Source organism: Cydia amplana, chromosome 12, assembly GCF_948474715.1.
Source record: "Cydia amplana chromosome 12, ilCydAmpl1.1, whole genome shotgun sequence".
Lineage (NCBI taxonomy): Eukaryota > Metazoa > Arthropoda > Insecta > Lepidoptera > Tortricidae > Cydia > Cydia amplana.
The window spans coordinates 12,459,807-12,486,163 of record NC_086080.1 but is presented as its reverse complement, the minus strand read 5'-3'; the positions used below and the strand labels follow the sequence as shown (position 1 = coordinate 12,486,163).

The following is a 26,357-nucleotide window of genomic DNA, read 5'->3' as shown; positions in this document are numbered from 1 at the left end:
GTGGTTTATTTAATATCTTGTTGTCACGCTGGCGTATTTGACGGGGTAGGTAGTGGACTGAACTGCTTATAACAATGACGTGAACGACGGTTAATAAAGTAGTTAAAAGAGCCATCTATCTCACATGGTCACATTTACACTCATCTTAAGTTTTGTATTTATTTGTAAAATTGGTCAGTCAGGATATAAAAAACCAACAAAGTCTTCGAGATATTATAGAACAAAGGGACATTACTTTGCTAAGTAAGTACGTAAATATTCTAGACGCAGAAAAATATGTTATGTAAATAAATTATTGTATTTCATAAACGATTATGCATATTATGTAAAGTAATTTAGACGTCAAAGCGAATAAATTGGCTGGCTGCATAATAAGAATGAATTTCCATTTAATTTACAAAATATTCTCATTGATTTGACTTTGGTATAAGAAGAAAGGCCTTCAATTTGTGTTTAGCAATAAATTTAAATAGGAGAACATTGCAGATACCTACTTCCTTATTGCAACAAGATAAAGGCGTGGCGCAAAGCAGTGCAGATGCAGAGCGAGCAAGCTTTTCCAAGCTTATAGTTAGTGTGAGGCAGTACGGTATAGGTACGCGTATCTACAACTGTACACACCTAGAGAATGTAGGTACATTATTGTATACTACAGAAGCTGAATGTATAGCACTTAAGGTAGCGGCAAAACGGCGCCGGCGAAGACGGCATTCCTTGCGATCCACCGAGTTGTTTAGCCAACGGGTCTAGGACCTTACAATGGATTGCATGCCTCATTTCACGACCACGACCGGCTTCTACCAACGAGATATAAAACTTTAGATTAAATTGCGTGCGCTACGTCGTTGGCAAACCCATAAGGTTCACCAAAACTTATAACTTGGTATGTTTCTCGTAGATTTTTTTTTTCCAAAAATATTTATAGATTTTTTTTACATTACAATACGGACAAATCTAATAATTTATATTTTACCTAAATTTCTAATTCCGTTACATAAAGATTGTTTGGAAGATATCGCTCTTTAGCGATAAAACCGCCTGTTGTCTGCTTCTATGTTTAAACTTTAATCAATAGAAGTTTTTTCTGAAATTTTAAATGTTAAAGAGGTGTGGAAAACAGAGTATTCTATCTATTAATCAATATGTTTTCATTCCCCCAAAGCTTGGAGGATACAACTAAACGGAGTAGCCATTAACAGGCTTTCCCCTCTGTCGAAAATAGGCGGCCAACGGTCATACACAATGTATGGACTGACGTTTATCTGACATGGCTATTTTTACGTTACGCATACATTTGACGTTCCCCTCCCCCGCAAAAATCGGCAGACTGTTTTGTACAGAAAATTACAGACAAGGCGTCTCCGTTTGATTATATCCTCTAAGCCCCAAAGTGACGAAAAAACTGCTTAAAATTCATAATACAGGATGTAAATTTAGTCAACCGCAATAAATGGAGTGTCATACTGAGCAACTTACTATGGGACCAGCTAATAAATATTTTACTGTCCCATACATTTTGGCTGGCTGATTTTGGTCCCATGTTCCTCAGTATGTATGACCTATAAATTCACCGCGTTAATTATTGCAGGTAGCTAAATTTACACCCAGTAAAAGAATCAAGTTTGTGTATGGAGGAAGTATTTTCGTGAATTATGCCGCTCCCAAAACTTGTTACTACAATCCGCGGCACAGAAACGAGGCAAGATTGTTTTGATAACAACGGCAACCTTCATTTAAAGAATGGTCCGTAAAGAACAGGTTGACATTGATGCTACCTGCGTCTTCTGTGATACGATGATTCATACGCATTCATTACAAGCCAGTGAATTGAATACGTTCGTGTGCAAGAGGAATGTAAGAATCTCCACATGATACTTTTCAAGGTAACCGCGTAACTGATGTAATTTATTTTAGGAACGCCTGGGATGCTATTACTTGCTCAGTGAAACAGACCAGACTGACCAGAATAAACGCATTATCCGATTATCTATAATTGTTACGGGTCCTGAGCTCATAGTAACACTGGTTTATCTAAGCATCGGAATCACCTGCAATATGCAACCTGGGTTATGACTTAGTATTTTGGTCTATTTATAAACAGCTGTTATCACACCCAGAGTTCAGTAGGTGAATGATTAGGCATACTTCAGCGCAGCTTTCTAACTGATAAGACGTTACATAACATGAGCGAGATTATGATCTTGACAAATTATGGCCATAAAGTATGACGTAATGCAATTTTTTGTCGTTGTTTGGATATCCAAATGCAAAACTAAATGTTGATCGATAATGATTACCTATAGGGTATGATGCAAGATTTTTTTGTTGTTGTTTGGATATTCAAATTGTAATGTACAACTCTCGATTTGGCCCAGATAGTTGAGGCCTCTACGACACGAATTTCGAGACCGTTATCGTTTCATTCAATTCAATAGAACACTGAATAAGATTGCTTTTGATCCACCCACTTTCACTGTGTTATTAATGTTATTATCTTGAGTAGGTATCCCAGGCGATGATAAGGCACTTCTTACAGGAAAAATAATTAAAAGTAAAGTACCTACTCATTTGTCCAATCTAATTTCGATTGTATCATAAACAATAAAACTACAAATACAAATGCCGTTTAAAACATTCAGTACCTAATACTTTCTGAGTATATTCAACTTTACATGTACTCGTAAATATAATCCAGTGAAATTGTAGAATTTTGTAACGTGGCTCTTCTGCGCTAAATCCGGTAGTTCTGATTTTTTGCAGACTAATTTATGATGTTGGCCCAATTAATAATCCAGGTTTGTGACCTTAAGCGCCGAACGCAACTTACTCAAAAATCGAAAAAGCCGCGAAAATTTCGGTTTTCCTTTAGATTTGGGCGATTTTAACCCTAAAGGACTAGTTTTTGATAGTACCTTCCTTAAACGTTTTTAAAGAAGACTAAATTTGCTTCAATACGAGATTAGAACTGTCTCTGTAGATTGAACAGTTTCCGAGATAAAGGCTTTCAAAATTTAGATTTTTTTGAAATTGAGCTCGTAAGCTAAGTGGGTGCAGTGAGTATGCACTTTTGACTCAGGCGATGCCGCTTGGCACGATTGTTCCTAAGGTCAAATAAAGCTGATTTGGCTCAGTAGCTACGAGATCGTACCGTGCCTACCCCCCAAAAAGGGAGGGGAAAGGGCCGGATCCCCAGGTCCAATCTAAGCTATATTTCTTCCTGCTCTTAGGAACAAGAGCAAGTTATATATGATTTTCATATCATTTAGGGCTTCCTTATTCTACATATAAAGTATCACTTCAAAGCAGGCATTCATACATTTTTTTGTAAAAATATGAAGCGGATTGAGTGACGATTTCCGTAGAAATGTAATTATGGCCAAAGTCAAAAGTTAAAAATCTTAAAAAAAAAACACTAACTTGGCATTTTAAAAGTATGAATATAATGTTTTCTTTTCATCCCTAAATTATATGAAAATGATATATAACTTGCCCTAGTTGCTAAGAGTAGAAAGAAATATAGCAAAGATTGGACCTGGGGATCCGACCTTTCCCCTCCCTTTTTGGGGGGGTAGGCACGGTACGATCTCGTAGCTACTGGGCCAAATCAGCTTTGTTTGACCTTAGGAACAATTATGCCAAGCGGCATCGCCTGAGTCAAAAGTGCATACTCACTGCACTCATTTAGCTTACGAGCTCAATTTCAAAAAAATCTAAATTTTGAAAGCCTTTATCTCGGAAACAGTTTAATCTACAGAGACAATTCTAATCTCGTATTGTAGCCTTCTTTAAAAACGTCTAAGGAAGGTACTATCAAAAACTAGTCCTTTAGGGTTAGAATCGCCCAAACTTAAAAAAAAAAACTAAATTTTCGCGGTTTTTTCGATTGTTGACAAAGTTGCGTTCGGCGCTCGAGGTCATAATCTTGGATTATTCATTGGGCCAACATCATAAACAAGTCTGCAAAATAATCAGAACTACCGGATTTGACGCAAACGCAAAATGTATAAAATTACTGGATCAATAATAGCTTATGTGCGGAAATTTTAACTTGAGGCATCCTTAATAGGGTCAGAGACACCTGGTTGTAGGCGAACATAAATAAACATTCTGTCATGGTTACAGGTCTCCAACAAACCGGTAAAAGTAGTTATTTTTAGCTTTTTCGGACCTTGTTTAACTTTATAGCGAAAGAAGCTGCGTTCCGACTGACACTTGGCTAAAACGTTATTATTGTAACGAAACAAAAAAGTTCAAATTCCGCAACCGGCACGCGTGACTAGAACGGTGGTTCGGCGATCTTCGGAATTAAGAGTATCGCGGACCATATCCATTCAAAGAAATGTTACAGTTTTAATTCGTGATCGTTATTTTTAATCAAGGCGCGTTCGACGACCCCGATTCGTTGTGTAGCAGATTGAAACGGAAGGCGGAATCTGAGCAATATACGAAGAGGGTGCAGTTTAAAATTGTCACAAGATGGTGCGTTTTGGAGCGCTTTCCGATCGTCCATATACACGTGACGCAATGGCTTACGTATTAGGAGATTGTTGTCGGGGCGCGGCAATTTTATGGAAATCACGTTAATACTTTGATCGCATTTCTCTAATGAGCTTACGCAACTCGGCATATATTTTTGACAAGTTAAAACGTCCAATTTGTTCATTGTGGGACGATAGCGTGTGAATAGCATGGCCACATCTTTGTTTAGACATCGTGGTGCTCGCGGTTCTCCTTTCACCGCGCCGAGGCAAAGGGTATGTCAAGGAATGCCGGAGCATTTTAGGTCGCAAAACAATAGAAAATTAGACATGCGCGTCTGACCTTACCTTTAAGGATCTCATTGATTTATAAGTATAAGTACCAAGTATTACGAAATAAATTAAAAGAATAGCTGTCTTAATTAATAGCGTTGTTTGACAGTTACATGTTACGCAAAGTGTCAGCATCTGTTCATGGGTTTTCTCACATGTTTGTTGTATTGTTGTAACCAAACCAGTCGGTAAATGAACCATTGAGCAAACCTGACGTAAGGCCATTGTCTATAAGTAGTGTTGACACGTATTCATTTACGACTATACAACTTTCGACTTACAAATGTCCCAAAATGTAAGTAAAAGTTTTTGTTACAAGTAAATACAGGTTAGCATTATTGATAGCTATTGAAAACCGTTTACATACGTAAGAATCTCGTGATGAGCGTCATTAAAGCTCAGTTACGCAGCTCATGAGGTGTAATCAACGGTCCAACTAAGGTTATGGGATACAAAAACGCCAGTACCGAGTAACGACGATGGGATTTCTTGGTAGATGAAGAAAGTCGAGGTATAAAGCTGCAAACGCACAGACACGAGCGGTAACCTCTATAATATTCAAACCTGTATGATAGAGTTTGTAATGTATAGAGCTTCGGACAGGAACTGGGACTGTCCAGTTTTCAGTATGCGACTTCTTTAACACAAGTTCTAACATTACAAAAGTTCCGTGTCGGTTCGCCATCGACAGCGCGCTATCTGTGCGTTCAAGTCCTAAATGAAGGAAGGTGCACAGAGTTCAACGACTGCGCTATAAGAACACTGTTACTTTCAAAGGTCGGCGGAGCGAACGGGCGACCCCGTAATCGCGCAGTCGACAATAGGCTAAAGTAGCAATATCAGTGAAGATTTTCCGTAGAGATAAATCGCAATTTCACACCCGGGCGTCGCAATACCCTGCTATCGAACCCGATCTTAGATGGTAAAAAGTATAGTACCTGAGCTATTTCAGCCTACACTGGCGTAAACTGGAAGGTACTCTTTGAATATTATGAAGATAAAGAGTATTCAAAATCAAATTTAGTATTTTTTCTTTAGTATATGATCTATTTTAGTATTCAAAACGAAATTAAGTACCTCTTGGTACGAGTACCTATATTACAGTGTTTGTCCTACCAGACTAAAATGATGAATGTCTTTATTGTACGTTCCAATCATAGTGAAATCAATAAGTCTCAAATCATGATTGGAAGTCAGTAAATTGGCAGCGAAATTCTATCACACCAATTTAGATTCACACAAGGCACATTCCAATTTCTCTCGAACAGTGCGTAGTTTGTCTCCGCAAGTGTTAATTATTCAGCAGACAAGGCTAATTAGTAAATAAATTTTCTTATATTCTATAGGTAGGTACTATCCGCTGTCGCACTTTGGCAGTCATTATATTCATTGATTGATTATAGCAATTTCAACATTGGAAGTGCGTTTTAGGTACAGTCATCAGCAGTAGTGAGTAAGCGTACCGGGGGGGCCTAACCAACGTCACACCACAATCGTACATCGACAAACGCCTAACCTAATGTAGATATGTATCGGGATGACAAAATGGTGTTTTCTATTAACGATTGCCATACCCAGGTGTGCAAAATAATGTGTACGCACACACTCTCAATCTTGTTTAAACTATTTTGAAAACCTAAAACGTAATAGCCACGATGACAATCGTTTATCGATGCAAACGAAAAGTAACGTACCTACTTAAACATTTCCATACATTATTTATTTAAGTTTCAATTGGTTAAGATACATACATACATACCTAACATTTCTCTCGACACTATTTCTCACTGCCTAGGATTTTCTCTGTCAGATATAGATATCTTGTATTTCCTCGTTTTAAATCAATACTAGGCGCTTAGGAAAGACGCAGACAGTTACTCAGACGCGGAAGGAAGTATGTCGTTATGCGGTTATACATACGCAACTGCGCTTGTATTTCTATTGGAATTGTTCCGACTTCGGTAAGAGATGTATCATTTTCAGGTAAAGCCTACAGTTTTAAAAGTGTTTGGCGTTTGACATGTTACGATATCAATTACTATTAAATTACGTAGGAAATATATAATTATGTAATAATGATAAAACGTATTTTATTGATTTTGGTATCATCTTTCAATGTTCATATTGAATACAGGATATTGGAAAACCTAATAAACGTTTGGCATAATTAATTCTAATAGCTGTGCATACGGTGGGAACGAAAGTTTCTAGTGCCAGTAAAGTGTCGGTAAGATTGCGTTAGACACGACCTTGCTACCGCGCAACTATTTGCTTGACCGAATTCATTGAAACTGTAGTATTTCTTAAGTCGTTTTAGACAATAATATTAGATGTACTTTATCCAGTCTATCGTATCGTGTTAACCCTTTGAGCGCCGAGGCGCCGACTATGATACGCGCTTTTGTATTATTTCTATAGGTCTACCAATTATTTCAAATGGTTGGTAAAGAAGTTGCGCGGTGGTTTCCTAGAGTTTTGGGACTAAAACTAGTTTATATATTACATTTTTACTTACATAACTTAATAAATATCATCTTCATGCAGCCAAGCTTTTAAACAAGACCGTGGCTCAGCAAAATAACTAGTTATACTGCCTCAGTCAAACGATAGACTTAATTACTAGTGCTTGTATTCGATTAAAATTTTATTATTAGACTCAGATGAAGCGAATAACTCTGTAATCGTATCAATAGTCGTATTTTTTAGAATATGTGCAAGCGCACCTTATGTATGCTGGCAAACATAATGGCAATCCACTGTGTACTCAATGGTTAATACATATTATTAGTTATAATGATAACGACAGGTCTATATAGCTAGGCAGATAAAGTTGTTTATAACGTAGACACGCGGCAGCCAGGTTTAGGTCAAAAGGCCATGGTCTTTTGCGGACGTTACGCTGTAGCCGAGTTACTCCCACTTCTTTGTTAGTGATGGCACAACACAAAGAATGAATCTAAATTTGAATTCTTTTTTCGGTAGAATATAACCAACGGATATCATTTAATTGTTTTTTTTTTTTCTGTAAACGAACTAAGGGAGGCAGAGCTGGCATCGTCAATTGCATGCAGTAAAAGAACGATCGTTTTATTTTCAGCATGGGTTAGTAACGACGAACCAATAATAATAAAACATGTCAATCTTTCAATGCAGTATATAAAAAAATACGCCTCTACAGCTACACCCATACACCCAATGACTTGGCCACCCATATAATTCGTAGCATAACATTTTATTTAGAACTAAAACATGTTTTCAGGCGGGTATTTCATGAATTTGCCATAATTATAGCATAGATCTAATACTGTCTACGACAAATACTAATGTCTGAACTGCACAGTCATGCTGCTGTCACATTTTCTCTATCCGATTCTTAATTAGGTATACTTGAAAACGTCCATACGCTTTGGCGACTAAACCGTCTCAGTAGTCAATATTCGGAGAAAAAGATACACAAAATATTAAACTAAGTACTTACAGCTCCTCTCGTTGCCGTTGAGACAACACCATTTTCATCGTGGTCGGGTGCTGCGGCGGGCCCGGGTACTGCGCTAGAGTCTACTGTTTCACGCGGGAGACGGCGGGAGCACCGTGGCCATTATCACACCTGATCAAAGATAAACAGGTTTAATACGACAAGCTTTGGGTACTTACAGGCATAGTATGTATGTGTTATTCAACTTTAAACCTTAGCAAGATTACTTTAGGATCAAATTTGGTTGGATATTAAGGTAAACAAAGACAAACTGTTTTATTTGACAAGGTTTACTTTCAGGCATTAGTAAATATGTTGTATTCAAATTGGAGTCTTAGTACTATTGCTTCAGGTTAAAATAGAGATTGAATTTTCAAGGAAAGTTATGGGTTACTTACTAAAGTTTCACAAGGCCTATTTTGATATTATTAGTTAGCTTTTTTTGTATAATCAATTTCTATTTAAATATGACAATGAAAACTGGAAATTGTTATAACATATATTTAGGTATCTAATTAAACCTACAATGGGCAAACCCATTTAGCCACCTGGTTGTTTTTTATTGAATTTATATTTAAAATACACTGCCAACAACTATGATCATAGTTGGGGCAGTTATTATCATGTTGGGGGTTAAATATTTAGAGAAGATACATTAAACCAGATGAAAAATTTGCTAATCTGTCAATATTTCCATAGACTATTGGCACCATCTTCTTGAATTTCTCAGTAGTAACCTACTCAATTACTTATTTGATGTATCCTACTCAACATTATAGTCAATTGAGTACTGATAATAGATAATATATACATATTTATTGTTGGCATATTTTTTAAGTAGGTAGATATTCTCATAAGAATAGACTTAGAATAGATATGTGCTATTCTCAACCAAAAGGGTACTTATTGTTGGTTGTCAATAAGGCGCTATTTCCATATAGCTTCTATTTGAAATCAACCTTATCGACAACCAACAATGAGATGAACTTTTGGTTGAAAACGACACATATGACAATTATATTGGAACTTGGTTCCAGTAGAAAACATTAATTATCAACTAATGCTAACAACTATTTTATAGTAACATAAACATTATTTTGTTTAGGTTACTATAAAATAGTAATAAAAGTAAGGATAACTCCATTAATTTGGCCAATCTAACTCTAACTAAATCAAAAAGATTGAAATCAAATTGAATCCATGTTTATAACATGATAAGGAGTTATCAATATTTTATAAACATTTTCAAGACAATGAAATAATATTATTATACAGCATTACTCATTAGAAGGAAGTGAAGCATATAGATGAAGATTTTAAAATGTTGTGCTTTAAATGCCTTTCCATAATTGTATAAGCACACACTTTGCAAAGTCCTTATTACAACAAAATTAATCAAAATAGGCAAATGTTTTCCAACTAAGGTCACTGTTTCATGTTAAAAGGATTGTATCTACTACATTGTTTAGATGTCAATATAAAAAGCCATTGCGATGGCAGTAGTACAAATATTGTTGCGTCTAATTTCTAACTAGATTTAAATTTGAATTTCTCTAAAATGATAAAATGCAGCAATGAGCATTGCAGTGACTCAGAATCAGAAATTAAACGTCAAAATCTGTCAATTTGCCACATCAACCATGCAATGAAATTTTGGAATATAAACGATTTTACGGCACTTCCTTGTTTACAATACTTAGTTGTTAACAAGTGTCGGGAATTACTACATAAAACTAACTGTACAACTAGTCAAATAATGTAACAGAACGGCCATATTGACCACATAACACGGACGGAGAAACATTCCAGGCACAACGTAGATTCACTTAAATCTTAATTCACTAACAAAACTTTGAGTAATAATTACTTACAAAACGCAAAAAAAAACACTTAAATTCGCACTTATTTGAAATAAATATCACTGACAAACACACTTCACAAGACCCGAGGCAGAAACCGTTCGTTGCAATGGCTCAATAGCCGTTGTCGAGTTTCGATTTTTCTTTTCTCTGCTTTCTAGCGAGTTGAAGTTTTAACGCCATCTATGATCAAACAGCAAAGGCTCTATTTTTCAGCCTGGCAATACTTTTGGCACAGATAAACAAAACACGAAGGTGAGGTAAAAATCATAGACAATACAGATTTTTTTGTGAGAATATCGGTATTAATCGAATAAGAACAACACTAATGGGTATTTTATAGTCTCAGTTTCAACTGATAATTTTATTATCCTATGGTTTTTTTATAAATAATAGTATGTAACAAGTGTTATTCTTTACATATTTTTTAAATATTTTTATGGACTTTATAATTGTTATACATAATTATATATTTTTCCTTAATAACACTCAAAAGATTGTATATCATTGAGGTATTAAATTTGGTACTTAACATATTCGGTTGACAAAGTACTGGACAATAAAGTACCTTTTAAACAGATGAAGTACGAGACGTTGAGACGTGCCTACTCTACCTACCCAAAACAAATGTCCGATCTTGCGCCCATTTCGTAAGTTCCTCGAACGACTATTTCGATTGACGCCCTACTAAAATTATTTTTAAATTATATTTGGGCAAATGTGCACTATGAGTTCTTAAAAGAACCATTTCGATTCGAGTGTATTATATTTTGTTAGTTTGTTGAAGAATTTAGTGTTTTATATTTATCGTCTCGGCCGTACTTAGACGATAGGAATCAAGTTTCATTACAAATAAAAGTGTTTGCGTAAGTTCAGCGTAATCATTTCGCGAAGGATAAATAAATTGTCTTGGGATAAATATCCGTTTGACCGTCAAGATGGCAGTGAGCAGACCTTTCACCTGGTAGCGCTCGAGTAATCGGGCAGGATCCTCGATGAGCGTCTCGACGGAGGGTGTGCGCGGCGCGGGTGCGGGCTCTGACGAGTGCTGTGTGCGATGGTGATAGCAAAGCGAAAAGTTAAAAAGCCGGTGTACAACACGAGCACTATCAAAAACATGGATTACAACTGGGCACCAGGTCCAGAGCCCCCTAACAACCAGGAGATAGGGGTGCCGAAAGCGCTGTTCGTTCCACATTCCAACTCCTTGCCGTTTGAAGAGAGAAGGGTCACCCTGGAGCAACCTGTCAAGGCAAGTATTCCCAAACACTTGACTGTTCTAAAAATATTGACCCTCAGGTCACTGAGACTAACCATCTCCTATCAAAAATCTCATAGTAAACATAAGTGTATTTTTGGCTTATACTTTTCGTTTAATGTGTTTGGTTTGTTGTGTCCTGTTTTCCTATTGAACCTGTTAAGATTACACAACTTTGGGGACACATCAAATTATTTTATTAAAATTTGTGTCTTTTAAGTAAATTATAAATTATATATAAATTATAAACTGAAATAGATGTCATATATTAAAGAAAAAGTGATGAAGCCCTCCAGTGGTCAAGGCGGGATTTATTGTTATGGCTACTCTACACGATGGGCCAACACCGGCCACTCCAAGGGGCGCATTTATGCGTTAGAGGAAGCTAGTGATATTGCTATCTCATTCTACTGCAGGGCTGTGTCCCTTGGAGTGGCCGGCGTTGGCCCATCGTGTAGAGGAGCCATTAAGATTAGTTGCATTTACTGAACCAAGATAATTTTTATTACGTACCTGGGTTTTTTCATTGATAACAAATAGTTTATAATTCATATTATAAATTGTGCATAGACATATAGATACCACATACTCTATTTTTTTTTCTTGTTATCAAATTGTTTGTTCTTTATACATGGTAAGTACATCCACCTTAAATTGCTTCAAATGGAATTATTTAAATGAAATAGAATGTGGTTTAGTGCACCACTAAATCTAATAAACTAGTTAATTTAGAATTGATGCTGATAATTATTTACAAAGCTGATTTTACACTTGTTTGTTATTAAATATCTGTACACAAGTGTTTATTTTTGTAACAAGTACTAACTCCTTGACAAAAGTAATACTAATATTGATTAGTGTCAATATATGGCAAATGTAGTAATGAAGTGTAACAAAAATAATAAATAAATATAATAGGACATTCTTACACAGATTGACCAAGTCCCACAGTAAGCTCAAAGGCCAGACCACTTGTCCGTATATGTCACAATTGAATGAGTGGACTATGAATAAGATAAAACCCAGAATATGACATATACAGGGTGCCATGTGAGTCGTGATCAGTAATATGTTTTTCTAACTCCATAAACAACAAGCAATTTAATGCCCCTACTCTTACTAAAATCAGACAAGATTTTTTTTATTTGTTTGTTTATTTTTTGTAATTTATTTTACTTTTACAAGTGGCAATGTGGTATTTAACCAGCTTTGTAAGATATTTCAAATGAAAATTTAAGTAAATTTTATTTCTAACTGGGACAAATGACAAAATTGATGTCAATGACAGTTCCGATTCAAAGAAGTGATTCAATTTACTAATTTAAATATCTTAATAAGCCGTTGTAATATCCTGAATCCACTTATAAAAGTAAAATAAATGACAAAAAATAAACAAAAAATATAAAAGATCTTGTCTGATTTTAGTAAGAGTAGGGGCATTAAATTGCTTGTTGTTTATGGAGTTAGAAAAACATATTACTGATCACGACTCAAATGGCACCCTGTATATATTTATAACATTTCTGTTTGACCTATAACCCATTTAAATTACTCGCCAGACTAATTCAACCAATGATTTTACATTTTGACACTGGTACTAAATTTGTATGGCGAGAACCAGGAATTCCCTGTTCCAGGACTTATTTTCTATAAAAAACCAGACCTGAGAGCACACCCTATCTATACCATATCTGTACTGAATTGTTTTACAATTCTTTGCAGTTACTAATTGTAATTTACCTGTTATGGATCCCTCTTTTTATTAGGGTTCCGTAGCCAAATGGCAAAAAACGGAACCCTTATAGATTCGTCATGTCTGTCTGTCTGTCTGTCTGTCCGTCTGTCCGTCTGTCCGTCTGTCTGTCCGTCCGTATGTCACAGCCACTTTTCTCCGAAACTATAAGAACTATACTGTTGAAACTTGGTAAGTAGATGTATTCTGTGAACCGCATTAAGATTTTCACACAAAAATAGAAAAAAAACAATAAATTTTTGGGGTTCCCCATACTTCGAATTGAAACTCAAAATTTTTTTTTTCATCAAACCCATATGTGTGGGGTAGTGATGGGTAGGACATCAATTTAAAATGAGTTTGTATGAGTACTTCATTTTCTAAAATGAGGTGTTACAATGTCTTACTTCAAATGAGGTGAGGTACTAGCATATTTTCAGCGACGACTATTCCATTAATTCCAACGGCGACAAGAATATTTAATGTATATACATATTTATGTATTCATCACTTCCTTTATAAATAAATAAATAGTAACATTTAATTGGAGTGCAATTCTGGAGGTAATAGAAGTTTTAGGAGAAAGATAATTTTAGAATCAAGTAAAATGAATAGAGGAGTGAAGTAAGACATTTTTGCGGTACGAAGTACTGCGACAAATTAACAAAATGAGTGGTACAAATGAGGTGCCTCACGAGTGAGCGACTCAACACTAGTGTGGGGTATCTATGGATAGGTCTTCAAAAATGATATTGAGGTTTCTAATATCATTTTTTTCTAAACTGAATAGTTTGCGCGAGACACACTTCCAAAGTGGTAAAATGTGTGTCCCCCCCCATGTAACTTCTAAAATAAGAGAATGATAAAACAAAAAAAAATATATGATGTACATTACCATGTAAACTTCCACCGAAAATTGCTTTGAACGAGATCTAGTAAGTAGTTTTTTTTTATACGTCATAAATCGCCTAAATACGGAACCCTTCATGGGCGAGTCCGACTCGCACTTATGCTCGTGAAGTTGACCACCCCATATCGTTTGCCCGCAAATGGCATATCTATATCGTTAGTTCATCGTTAGTTCACGTTTGTTCAGTAGGTAAAATCGTAAGGACCCGATTCCAACATCGATTTTTTTTAAAAACAAAATGGGGGTGGCTGTCTTCACGCTAGCCACCCCATACCACTTTTTGCAAGTTTTTTTGGTCTAGATAGCAAGATATTCGTTAGTTCATGATTGTTCAGGCATTGGAATCGTTTGGACCCGATTCCTTCATTTTTTTATTTTTTTTTAAAGTGGGGTGGCTGTCTTCACGCTAACCACCCCACCCCGAAATCAGTCAAACTAACTATGTGAAGTCATCGGGCGACGTTAGTTCACGTTTGTTCAGGCATTAAAATCGTTAGGATCTCATTAGATTTGCTATAAAAAAATAAAATCGAAAAATTCATATTGGCTAGCCGAGATACTAGTCAGTAAGTAAGTAGGCGTAACTAGCAATCGACACAGATAATAACGATTATATGCCCTAAATCAGCATCTATAGACGATCTATAGCCCAGACAGTATAGTAACATGCGGGCGCTCAAAACAGATTAAAGGATTTCCGTAGTTTTATATTTTTTTATTCTATGGGGGTGGCTGTCTTCACGCTAGCCACCCCATACCACTTTTTGCAAGTTTTTTTGATCTAGATAGCAAGATATTCGTTAGTTCATGATTGTTCAGGCATTGGAATCGTTTGGACCCGATTCCTTCATTTTTTATTTTTTTTTAAAGTGGGGTGGCTGTCTTCACGCTAACCACCCCACCCCGAAATCAGTCAAACTAACTATGTGAAGTCATCGGGCGACGTTAGTTCACTTTTGTTCAGGCATTAAAATCGATAGGATCTCATTAGATATGCCGTAAAAAAAAATCTAAAAATTCATATATATGGGCCAGCCGAGGCAAGTAATGTGTCTAAGTCGACGGCTGAAAAAAATAGTCAGAATCGGGTCCTTACGATGCCACTTGCAGAACGATGTCAGCAGACCATGCTTATTCGAGATAGATAGGTCATTTGCGGGCGTTCGAAATAGATTCACCGGAAAAAAATAAAACTTGAAAATCTGAATTACTCAACTTATGCTCCTAAGTCGACGGCAGAAAAAAATAGTCAGAATCGGGTCCTTACGATGCCACTTGCAGAACGATGTCAGCACACCATGGTTATTCGAGATAGATAGGTCATTTGCGGGCGATCAAAAGAGATTTTCCGGAAAAAAATAAAACTGGAAAATCTGAATAACTCAACTTATGCTCCTAAGGCGACGGCTGAAAAAAATAGTCCGAATCGGGTCCTTACGATGCCACTTGCAGGACAACGTCAGAAAACCATACTGATTCAAGATAAATAGGTCATTTGCGGGCGTTCGAAACAGATTTACTGGAAAAAAATAAAACTTGAAAATCTGAATAACTCAACTTATGCTCCTAAGTCGACGGCTGAAAAAAATAGTCAGAATCGGGTCCTTACGACGCCACTTGCAGGACAACGTCAAAAGACTATACTGATTCAAGATAGATAGGTCATTTGCGGGCGTTCGAAACAGATTTACTGGAAAAAAATAAAACTTGAAAATCTGAATTACTCAACTTATGCTCCCTAAGTCGACGGTTAAAAAAAAAGTCCGAATCGGGTCCTTACGATGCCACTTGCAGGACGAAGTCAGAAGACTATACTGATTCAAAATAGATAGGTCATTTGCGGGCGTTCTAAACAGATTTACCGGAAAAAAATAAAACTTGAAAATCTGAATAACCCAACTTATGCTCCCTAAGTCGACGGCAGAAAAAAATAGTCAGAATCGGGTCCTTACGATGCCACTTGCAGAACGATGTCAGCAGACCATGCTTATTCAAGATAGATAGGTCATTTGCGGGCGTTCTAAACAGATTTACCGGAAAAAAATAAAACTTGAAAATCGGAATAACTCAACTTATGCTCCTAAGTCGACGGCTGAAAAAAATAGTCAGAATCGGGTCCTTACGATGCCACTTGCAGAACGATGTTAGCAGACCATGGTTATTCGAGATAGATAGGTCATTTGCGGGCGTTCAAAACAGTTTTATCGGAAAAAATAAAACATGAAAATCTGAATAACTCAACTTATGCTCCTAAGTCGACGGCAGAAAAAAATAGTCAGAATCGGGTCCTTACGAAGCCACTTGCAGAACGATGTCAGCAGACCATGCTTATTCGAGATAGATAGGTCATTTGCGGGCGATCAAAAGAGATTTTCCGGAAAAAAATAAAACTGGAAAATCTGAAGAACTCAACTTATGCTCCTAAGGCGACGGCTGAAAAAAATAGTCCGAATCGGGTCCTTACGATGCCACTTGCAGGACGACGTCAGAAAACCATACTGATTCAAGATAAATAGGTCATTTGCGGGCGTTCGAAACAGATTTACTGGAAAAAAATAAAACTTAAAAATCTGAATAACTCAACTTATGCTCCTAAATCGACGGCTGAAAAAAATAGTCAGAATCGGGTCCTTACGACGCCACTTGCAGGACGACGTCAGAAGACTATACTGATTCAAGATAGATAGGTCATTTGCGGGCGTTCAAAACAGATTTTCTAGAAAAAAATAAAACTTAAATATTAGAATAACTCAACTTATGCTCCTAAGTCGACGGCTGAAAAAAATAGTCAGAATCGGGTCCTTACGATGCCACTTGCAGAACGATGTCAGCAGACCATGCTTATTCGAGATAGATAGGTCATTTGCGGGCGATCAAAACAGAATTGCCGGAAAAAAATTAAACTTGAAAATCGGAATAACTCAACTTATGCTCCTAAGGCGACGGCTGAAAAAAATAGTCCGAATCGGGTCCTTACGATGCCACTTGCAGGACGACGTCAGAAACCCATACTGATTCAAGATAAATAGGTCATTTGCGGGCGTTCGAAACAGATTTACCGGAAAAAAATAAAACTTGAAAATATGAATTACTCAACTTATGCTCCCTAAGTCGACGGCTAAAAAAAAAGTCCGAATCGGGTCCTTACGATGCCACTTGCAGGACGAAGTCAGAAGACTATACTGATTCAAAATAGATAGGTCATTTGCGGGCGTTCTAAACAGATTTACCGGAAAAAAATAAAACTTGAAAATCTGAATAACCCAACTTATGCTCCCTAAGTCGACGGCAGAAAAAAATAGTCAGAATCGGGTCCTTACGATGCCACTTGCAGAACGATGTCAGCAGACCATGCTTATTCAAGATAGATAGGTAATTTGCGGGCGTTCTAAACAGATTTACCGGAAAAAAATAAAACTTGAAAATCAGAATAACTCAACTTACGCTCCTAAGTCGATGGCTGAAAAAAATTGTCAGAATCGGGTCCTTACGATGCCACTTGCAGAACGATGTCAGCAGACCATGCATATTCGAGATAGATAGGTCATTTGCGGGCGTTCGAAACAGATTTGCCGGAAAAAAATAAAACTGGAAAATCTGAATAACTCAACTTACGCTCCTAAGTCGACGGCTGAAAAAATAGTCCGAATCGGGTCCTTACGATGCCACTTGCAGAACGATGTCAGCAGACCATGCTTATTCGAGATAGATAGGTCATTTGCGGGCGATCAAAAGAGATTTTCCGGAAAAAAATAAAACTGGAAAATCTGAATAATTCAACTTATGCTCCTAAGGCGACGGCTGAAAAAAATAGCCAGAATCGGGTCCTTACGATGCCACTTGCAGAACGATGTCAGCAAACCATGCTTATTTGAGATAGATAGGTCATTTGCGGGCGTTCGAAATAGATTCACCGGAAAAAAATAAAACTTGAAAATCAGAATAACTCAACTTATGCTCCTAAGTCGACGGCTGAAAAAAATAGTCGGAATCGGGTCCTTACGATGCCACTTGCAGAACGACGTCAGCAGACCATGCTTATTCGAGATAGATAGGTCATTTGCGGGCGTTCTAAACAGATTTACCGAAAAAAAATAAAACTTGAAAATCGGAATAACTCAACTTATGCTCTTAAGTCGACGGCTAAAAAAAATTGTCCGAATCTGGTCCTTACGATGCCACTTGCAGGACGACGTCAGAAGACCATACTGATTCAAGATAGATAGGTGATTTGCGGGCGGTCAAAACAGATTTGCCGGAAAAAAATAAAATTTGAGAATCTGAAATACTCAACTTATGCTCCCTAAGTCGACGGCTAAAAAAAATAGTCCGAATCGGGTCCTTACGATGCCACTTGCAGAACGATGTCAGCAGACCATGCTTATTCGAGATAGATAGGGGATTTGCGGGCGATCAAAAGAGATTTTCCGGAAAAAAATAAAACTGGAAAATCTGAATAACTCAACTTATGCTCCTAAGGCGAAGGCTGAAAAAAATAGTCCGAATCTGGTCCTTACGATGCCACTTGCAGAACAACGTCAGAAAACCAAATTGATTCAAGATAAATAGGTCATTTGCAAGCGTTCGAAACAGATTTACCGGAAAAAAATAAAACTTGAAAATATGAATTACTCAACTTATGCTCCCTAAGTCGACGGCTAAAAAAAATAGTCCGAATCGGGTCCTTACAATGCCACTTGCAGAACGATGTCAGCAGACCATGCTTATTCGAGATAGATAGGTCATTTGCGGGCGATCAAAAGAGATTTTCCGGAAAAAAATAAAACTGGAAAATCTGAATAACTCAACTTATGCTCCTAAGGCGACGACTGAAAAAAATAGTCCGAATCGGGTCCTTACGATGCCACTTGCAGGACGACGTCAGAAGACCATACTGATTCAAGATAGATAGGTGATTTGCGGGCGGTCAAAACAGATTTGCCGGAAAAAAATAAAATTTGAGAATCTGAAATACTCAACTTATCCTCCCTAAGTCGACGGCAGAAAAAAATAGTCAGAATCGGGTCCTTGCGATGCCACTTGCAGAACGATGTCAGCAGACCATGCTTATTCGAGATAGATAGGTCATTTGCGGGCGTTCGAAACAGATTCACCGGAAAAAAATAAAACTTGAAAATCAGAATAACTCAACTTACGCTCCTAAGTCGATGGCTGAAAAAAATAGTCAGAATCGGGTCCTTACGATGCCACTTGCAGAACGATGTCAGCAGACCATGCTTATTCGAGATAGATAGGTCATTTGCGGGCGTTCGAAACAGATTTGCCGGAAAAAAATAAAACTGGAAAATCTGAATAACTCAACTTACGCTCCTAAGTCGACGGCTGAAAAAAATAGTCCGAATCGGGTCCTTACGATGCCACTTGCAGAACGATGTCAGCAGACCATGCTTATTCGAGATAGATAGGTCATTTGCGGGCGATCAAAAGAGATTTTCCGGAAAAAAATAAAACTGGAAAATCTGAATAACTCAACTTATGCTCCTAAGGCGACGGCTGAAAAAAATAGTCAGAATCGGGTCCTTACGATGCCACTTGCAGAACGATGTCAGCAGACCATGCTTATTCGAGATAGATAGGTCATTTGCGGGCGATCAAAAGAGATTTTCCGGAAAAAAATAAAACTTGAAAATCTGAATAACTCAACTTATGCTCCTAAGGCGACGGCTGAAAAAAATAGTCAGAATCGGGTCCATACGATGCCACTTGCAGAACGATGTCATCAAACCATGCTTATTCGATATAGATAGGTCATTTGCGGGCGTTCGAAATAGATTCACCGGAAAAAAATAAAACTTGAAAATATGAATTACTCAACTTATGCTCCCTAGGTCGACGGCTAAAAAAAAAAGTCCGAATCGGGTCCTTACGATGCCACTTGCAGGACGACGTCAGAAGACCATACTGATTCAAGATAGGTGATTTGCGGGCGATCAAAACAGATTTGCCGGAAAAAAATAAAATTTGAGAATCTGAATTACTCAACTTATGCTCCCTAAGTCGACGGCTAAAAAAAATAGTCCGAATCGGGTCCTTACGATGCCACTTGCAGAACGATGTCAGCATACCATGCTTATTCGAGATAGATAGGTCATTTGCGGGCGATCAAAAGAGATTTTCCGGAAAAAAATATAACTGGAAAATCTGAATAACTCAACTTATGCTCCTAAGGCGAAGGCTGAAAAAAATAGTCCGAATCTGGTCCTTACGATGCCACTTGCAGAACGACGTCAGAAAACCATACTGATTCATGATAAATAGGTCATTTGCGGGCGTTTGAAATAGATTTACCGGAAAAAAATAAAACTTGAAAATATGAATTACTCAACATATGCTCCCTAAGTCGACGGCTAAAAAAAATAGTCCGAATCGGGTCCTTACGATGCCACTTGTAGGACGAAGTCAAAATACTATACCGATTCAATATAGATAGGTCGTTTGCGGGCGTTCTAAACAGATTTACCGGAAAAAAATAAAACTTGAAAATCGGAATAACTCAACTTATGCTCCTAAGTCGACGGTTGAAAAAAATAGTCAGAATCGGGTCCATATGATGCCACTTGCAGGACGATGTCAGCAGACCATACTGATTCAGGATTGATAGGTCATTTGCGGGCGTTCTAAACAGATTTACCGGAAAAAAATAAAATTTAAAAATCTGAATTACTCAACTTATGCTCCTAAGTCGACGGCTGAAAAAAATAGTCAGAATCGGGTCCTTACGATGCTACTTGCAGGACGATGTCAGCAGACCATACTGATTCAAGATAGATAGGTCATTTGCGGGCGTTCGAAACAGATTTGCCGGAAAAAAATAAAACTGGAAAATCTGAATAACTTAACTTACGCTCCTAGTCGACGGCTGAAAAAAATAGTCCGAATCGGGTCCTTACGATGCCACTTGCAGAACGATGTCAGCAGACCATGCTTATTCGAGATAGATAGGTCATTTGCGGGCGATCAAAAGAGATTTTCCGGAAAAAAATAAAACTGGAAAATCTGAATAACTCAACTTATGCTCCTAAGGCGACGGCTGAAAAAAATAGTCAGAATCGGGTCCTTACGATGCCACTTGCAGAACAATGTCAGCAAACCATGCTTATTCGAGATAGATAGGTCATTTGCGGGCGTTCGAAATAGATTCACCGGAAAAAAATAAAACTTGAAAATCAGAATAACTCAACTTATGCTCCTAAGTCGACGGCTGAAAAAAATAGTCCGAATCTGGTCCTTACGATGCCACTTGCAGAACGACGTCAGAAAATCAAATTGATTCAAGATAAATAGGTCATTCGAAACAGATTTACCGGAAAAAAATAAAACTTGAAAATATGAATTACTCAACTTATGCTCCCTAAGTCGACGGCTAAAAAAAATAGTCCGAATCGGGTCCTTACGATGCCACTTGCAGAACGATGTCAGCAGACCATGCTTATTCGAGATAGATAGGTCATTTGCGGGCGATCAAAAGAGATTTTCCGGAAAAAAATAAAACTGGAAAATCTGAATAACTCAACTTATGCTCCTAAGGCGACGGCTGAAAAAAATAGTCCGAATCGGGTCCTTACGATGCCACTTGCAGGACGACGTCAGAAGACCATACTGATTCAAGATAAATAGGTCATTTGCGGGCGTTCGAAACAGATTTACTGGAAAAAAATAAAACTTGAAAATCTGAATAACTCAACTTATGCTCCTAAGTCGACGGCTGAAAAAAATAGTCAGAATCGGGTCCTTACGACGCCACTTGCAGGACAACGTCAGAAGACTATACTGATTCAAGATAGATAGTTCATTTGCGGGCGTTCAAAACAGATTTTCTAGAAAAAAATAAAACTTAAATATTAGAATAACTCAACTTAGCTCCTAAGTCGACGGCTGAAAAAAATAGTCAGAATCGGGTCCTTACGATGCCACTTGCAGAACGATGTCAGCAGACCATGCTTATTCGAGATAGATAGGTCATTTGCGGGCGATCAAAACAGAATTGCCGGAAAAAAATTAAACTTGAAAATCGGAATAACTTAACTTATGCTCCTAAGGTGACGGCTGAAAAAAATAGTCCGAATCGGGTCCTTACGATGCCACTTGCAGGACGACGTCAGAAACCCATACTGATTCAAGATAAATAGGTCATTTGCGGGCGTTCGAAACAGATTTACCGGAAAAAAATAAAACTTGAAAATATGAATTACTCAACTTATGCTCCCTAAGTCGACGGTTAAAAAAAAAGTCCGAATCGGGTCCTTACGATGCCACTTGCAGAACGATGTCAGCAGACCATGCTTATTCGAGATAGATAGGGGATTTGCGGGCGATCAAAAGAGATTTTCCGGAAAAAAATAAAACTGGAAAATCTGTATAACTCAACTTATGCTCCTAAGGCGACGGCTGAAAAAAATAGTCCGAATCGGGTCCTTACGATGCCACTTGCAGGACGACGTCAGAAGACCATACTGATTCAAGATAGATAGGTGATTTGCGGGCGGTCAAAACAGATTTGCCGGAAACAAATAAAATTTGAGAATCTGAAATACTCAACTTATGCTCCCTAAGTCGACGGCAGAAAAAAATAGTCAGAATCGGGTCCTTGCGATGCCACTTGCAGAACGATGTCAGCAGACCATGCTTATTCGAGATAGATAGGTTATTTGCGGGCGTTCGAAACAGATTTACCGTAAAAAAATAAAACTTGAAAATCAGAATAACTCAACTTACGCTCCTAAGTCGATGGCAGAAAAAAATAGTCAGAATCGGGTCCTTACGATGCCACTTGCAGAACGATGTCAGCAGACCATGCTTATTCGAGATAGATAGGTCATTTGCGGGCGTTCGAAACAGATTTGCCGGAAAAAAATAAAACTGGAAAATATGAATAACTCAACTTACGCTCCTAAGTCGACGGCTGAAAAAAATAGTCCGAATCGGGTCCTTACGATGCCACTTGCAGAACGATGTCAGCAGACCATGCTTATTCGAGATAGATAGGGGATTTGCGGGCGATCAAAAGAGATTTTCCGGAAAAAAATAAAACTGGAAAATCTGAATAACTCAACTTATGCTCCTAAGGCGAAGGCTGAAAAAAATAGTCCGAATCTGGTCCTTACGATGCCACTTGCAGAACGACGTCAGAAAACCAAATTGATTCAAGATAAATAGGTCATTTGCGGGCGTTCGAAACAGATTTACCGGAAAAAAATAAAACTTGAAAATATGAATTACTCAACTTATGCTCCCTAAGTCGACGGCTAAAAAAAATAGTCCGAATCGGGTCCTTACGATGCCACTTGCAGAACGATGTCAGCAGACCATGCTTATTCGAGATAGATAGGTCATTTGCGGGCGATCAAAAGAGATTTTCCGGAAAAAAATAAAACTGGAAAATCTGAATAACTCAACTTATGCTCCTAAGGCGACGGCTGAAAAAAATAGTCCGAATCGGGTCCTTACGATGCCACTTGCAGGACGACGTCAGAAGACCATACTAATTCAAGATAGATAGGTGATTTGCGGGCGGTCAAAACAGATTTGCCGGAAAAAAATAAAATTTGAGAATCTGAAATACTCAACTTATGCTCCCTAAGTCGACGGCAGAAAAAAATAGTCAGAATCGGGTCCTTGCGATGCCACTTGCAGAACGATGTCAGCAGACCATGCTTATTCGAGATAGATAGGTTATTTGCGGGCGTTCGAAACAGATTCACCGTAAAAAAATAAAACTTGAAAATCAGAATAACTCAACTTACGCTCCTAAGTCGATGGCTGAAAAAAATAGTCAGAATCGGGTCCTTACGATGCCACTTGCAGAACGATGTCAGCAGACCATGCTTATTCGAGACAGATAGGTCATTTGCGGGCGTTCGAAACAGATTTGCCGGAAAAAAATAAAACTGGAAAATCTGAATAACTCAACTTACGCTCCTAAGTCGACGGCTGAAAAAAATAGTCCGAATCGGGTCCTTACGATGCCACTTGCAGAACGATGTCAGCAGACCATGCTTATTCGAGATAGATAGGTCATTTGCGGGCGATCAAAAGAGTTTTCCGGAAAAAAATAAAACTGGAAAATCTGAATAACTCAACTTATGCTCCTATGGCGACGGCTGAAAAAAATAGTCAGAATCGGGTCCTTACGATGCTACTTGCAGGACGATGTCAGCAGACCATACTGATTCAATATTGATAGGTCATTTGCGGGCGTTCTAAACAGATTTACCGGAAAAAAAAAATTTAAAAATCTGAATTACTCAACTTATGCTCCTAAGTCGACGGCTGAAAAAAATAGTCAGAATCGGGTCCTTACGATGCTACTTGCAGGACGATGTCAGCAGACCATACTGATTCAAGATTGATAGGTCATTTGCGGGCGTTCTAAACAGATTTACCGGAAAAAAAAATTTATAAATCTGAATTACTCAACTTATGCTCCTAAGTCGACGGCAGAAAAAAATAGTCAGATTCGGGTCCTTACGATGCCACTTGCAGGACTACGTCAGAAGACCATGCTTATTCGAGATAGATAGGTCATTTGCGGGCGATCAAAAGAGATTTTCCGGAAAAAAATAAAACTGGAAAATCTGAATAACTCAACTTATGCTCCTAAGGCGACGGCTGAAAAAAATAGTCAGAATCGGGTCCTTACGATGCCACTTGCAGAACGATGTCAGCAAACCATGCTTATTCGAGATAGATAGGTCATTTGCGGGCGTTCGAAATAGATTCACCGGAAAAAAATAAAACTTGAAAATCAGAATAACTCAACTTATGCTCCTAAGTCGACGGCTGAAAAAAATAGTCGGAATCGGGTCCTTACGATGCCACTTGCAGAACGACGTCAACAGACCATGCTTATTCGAGATAGATAGGTCATTTGCGGGCGTTCGAAACAGATTTACCGAAAAAAAATTAAACTTTAAAATCGGAATAACTCAACTTATGCTCTTAAGTCGACGGCTAAAAAAAATAGTCCGAATCGGGTCCTTACGATGCCACTTGCAGGACGACGTCAGAAGACCATACTGATTCAAGATAGATAGGTGATTTGCGGGCGGTCAAAACAGATTTGCCGGAAAAAAATAAAATTTGAGAATCTGAAATACTCAACTTATGCTCCCTAAGTCGACGGCTAAAAAATATAGTCCGAATCGGGTCCTTACGATGCCACTTGCAGAACGATGTCAGCAGACCATGCTTATTCGAGATAGATAGGGGATTTGCGGGCGATCAAAAGAGATTTTCCGGAAAAAAATAAAACTGGAAAATCTGAATAACTCAACTTATGCTCCTAAGGCGAAGGCTGAAAAAAATAGTCCGAATCTGGTCCTTACGATGCCACTTGCAGAACGACGTCAGAAAACCAAATTGATTCAAGATAAATAGGTCATTTGCGGGCGTTCGAAACAGATTTACCGGAAAAAAATAAAACTTGAAAATATGAATTACTCAACTTATGCTCCCTAAGTCGACGGCTAAAAAAAATAGTCCGAATCGGGTCCTTACGATGCCACTTGCAGAACGATGTCAGCAGACCATGCTTATTCGAGATAGATAGAAGATTTGCGGGCGATCAAAAGAGATTTTCCGGAAAAAAATAAAACTGGAAAATCTGAATAACTCAACTTATGCTCCTAAGGCGACGACTGAAAAAAATAGTCCGAATCGGGTCCTTACGATGCCACTTGCAGGACGACGTCAGAAGACCATACTGATTCATGATAAATAGGTCATTTGCGGGCGTTCGAAACAGATTTACCGGAAAAAATAAAATTTGAAAATATGAATTACTCAACTTATGCTCCCTAAGTCGACGGCTAAAAGAAATAGTCCGAATCGGGTCCTTACGATGCCACTTGTAGGACGAAGTCAAAATACTATACGGATTCAATATAGATAGGTCATTTGCGGGCGTTCTAAACAGATTTACCGGAAAAAAATAAAACTTGAAAATCGGAATAACTCTACTTATGCTCCTAAGTCGACGGCTGAAAAAAATAGTCAGAATCGGGTCCTTATGATGCCACTTGCAGGACGATGTCAGCAGATCATACTGATTTAAGATTGATAGGTCATTTGCGGGCGTTCTAAACAGATTTACCGGAAAAAAATAAAATTTAAAAATCTGAATTACTCAACTTATGCTCCTAAGTCGACGGCTGAAAAAAATAGTCAGAATCGGGACCTTACGATGCCACTTGCACAACGATGCCAGCAGACCATGTTTATTCGAGATAGATAGGTCATTTGCGGGCGATCAAAAGAGATTTTCCGGAAAAAAATAAAACTGGAAAATCTGAA

At 37.9% G+C, this 26,357-nt stretch overlaps 2 protein-coding genes across 2 annotated transcripts in view; one reads left to right on the top strand and one right to left on the bottom strand.

The window, feature by feature from the left end:
* Positions 1 to 8,435, bottom strand: part of LOC134653048 (lissencephaly-1 homolog) — a 48,285-nt gene extending 39,850 nt beyond the window's left edge. Inside the window, exon 1 of the mRNA XM_063508331.1 lies at positions 8,290 to 8,435. Within this exon, the coding sequence (XP_063364401.1) occupies positions 8,290 to 8,327 (38 nt within the window). The 5' untranslated portion in view covers positions 8,328 to 8,435. The remainder of the gene's footprint in view (positions 1 to 8,289) is intronic.
* Positions 8,436 to 10,717: 2,282 nt separating this feature from the next.
* Positions 10,718 to 26,357, top strand: part of LOC134653047 (sarcolemmal membrane-associated protein) — a 74,342-nt gene continuing 58,702 nt past the window's right edge. The window contains exon 1 of the mRNA XM_063508330.1: positions 10,718 to 11,397. Coding sequence (XP_063364400.1) covers positions 11,203 to 11,397 — 195 coding nt within the window. The 5' untranslated portion in view covers positions 10,718 to 11,202. The remainder of the gene's footprint in view (positions 11,398 to 26,357) is intronic.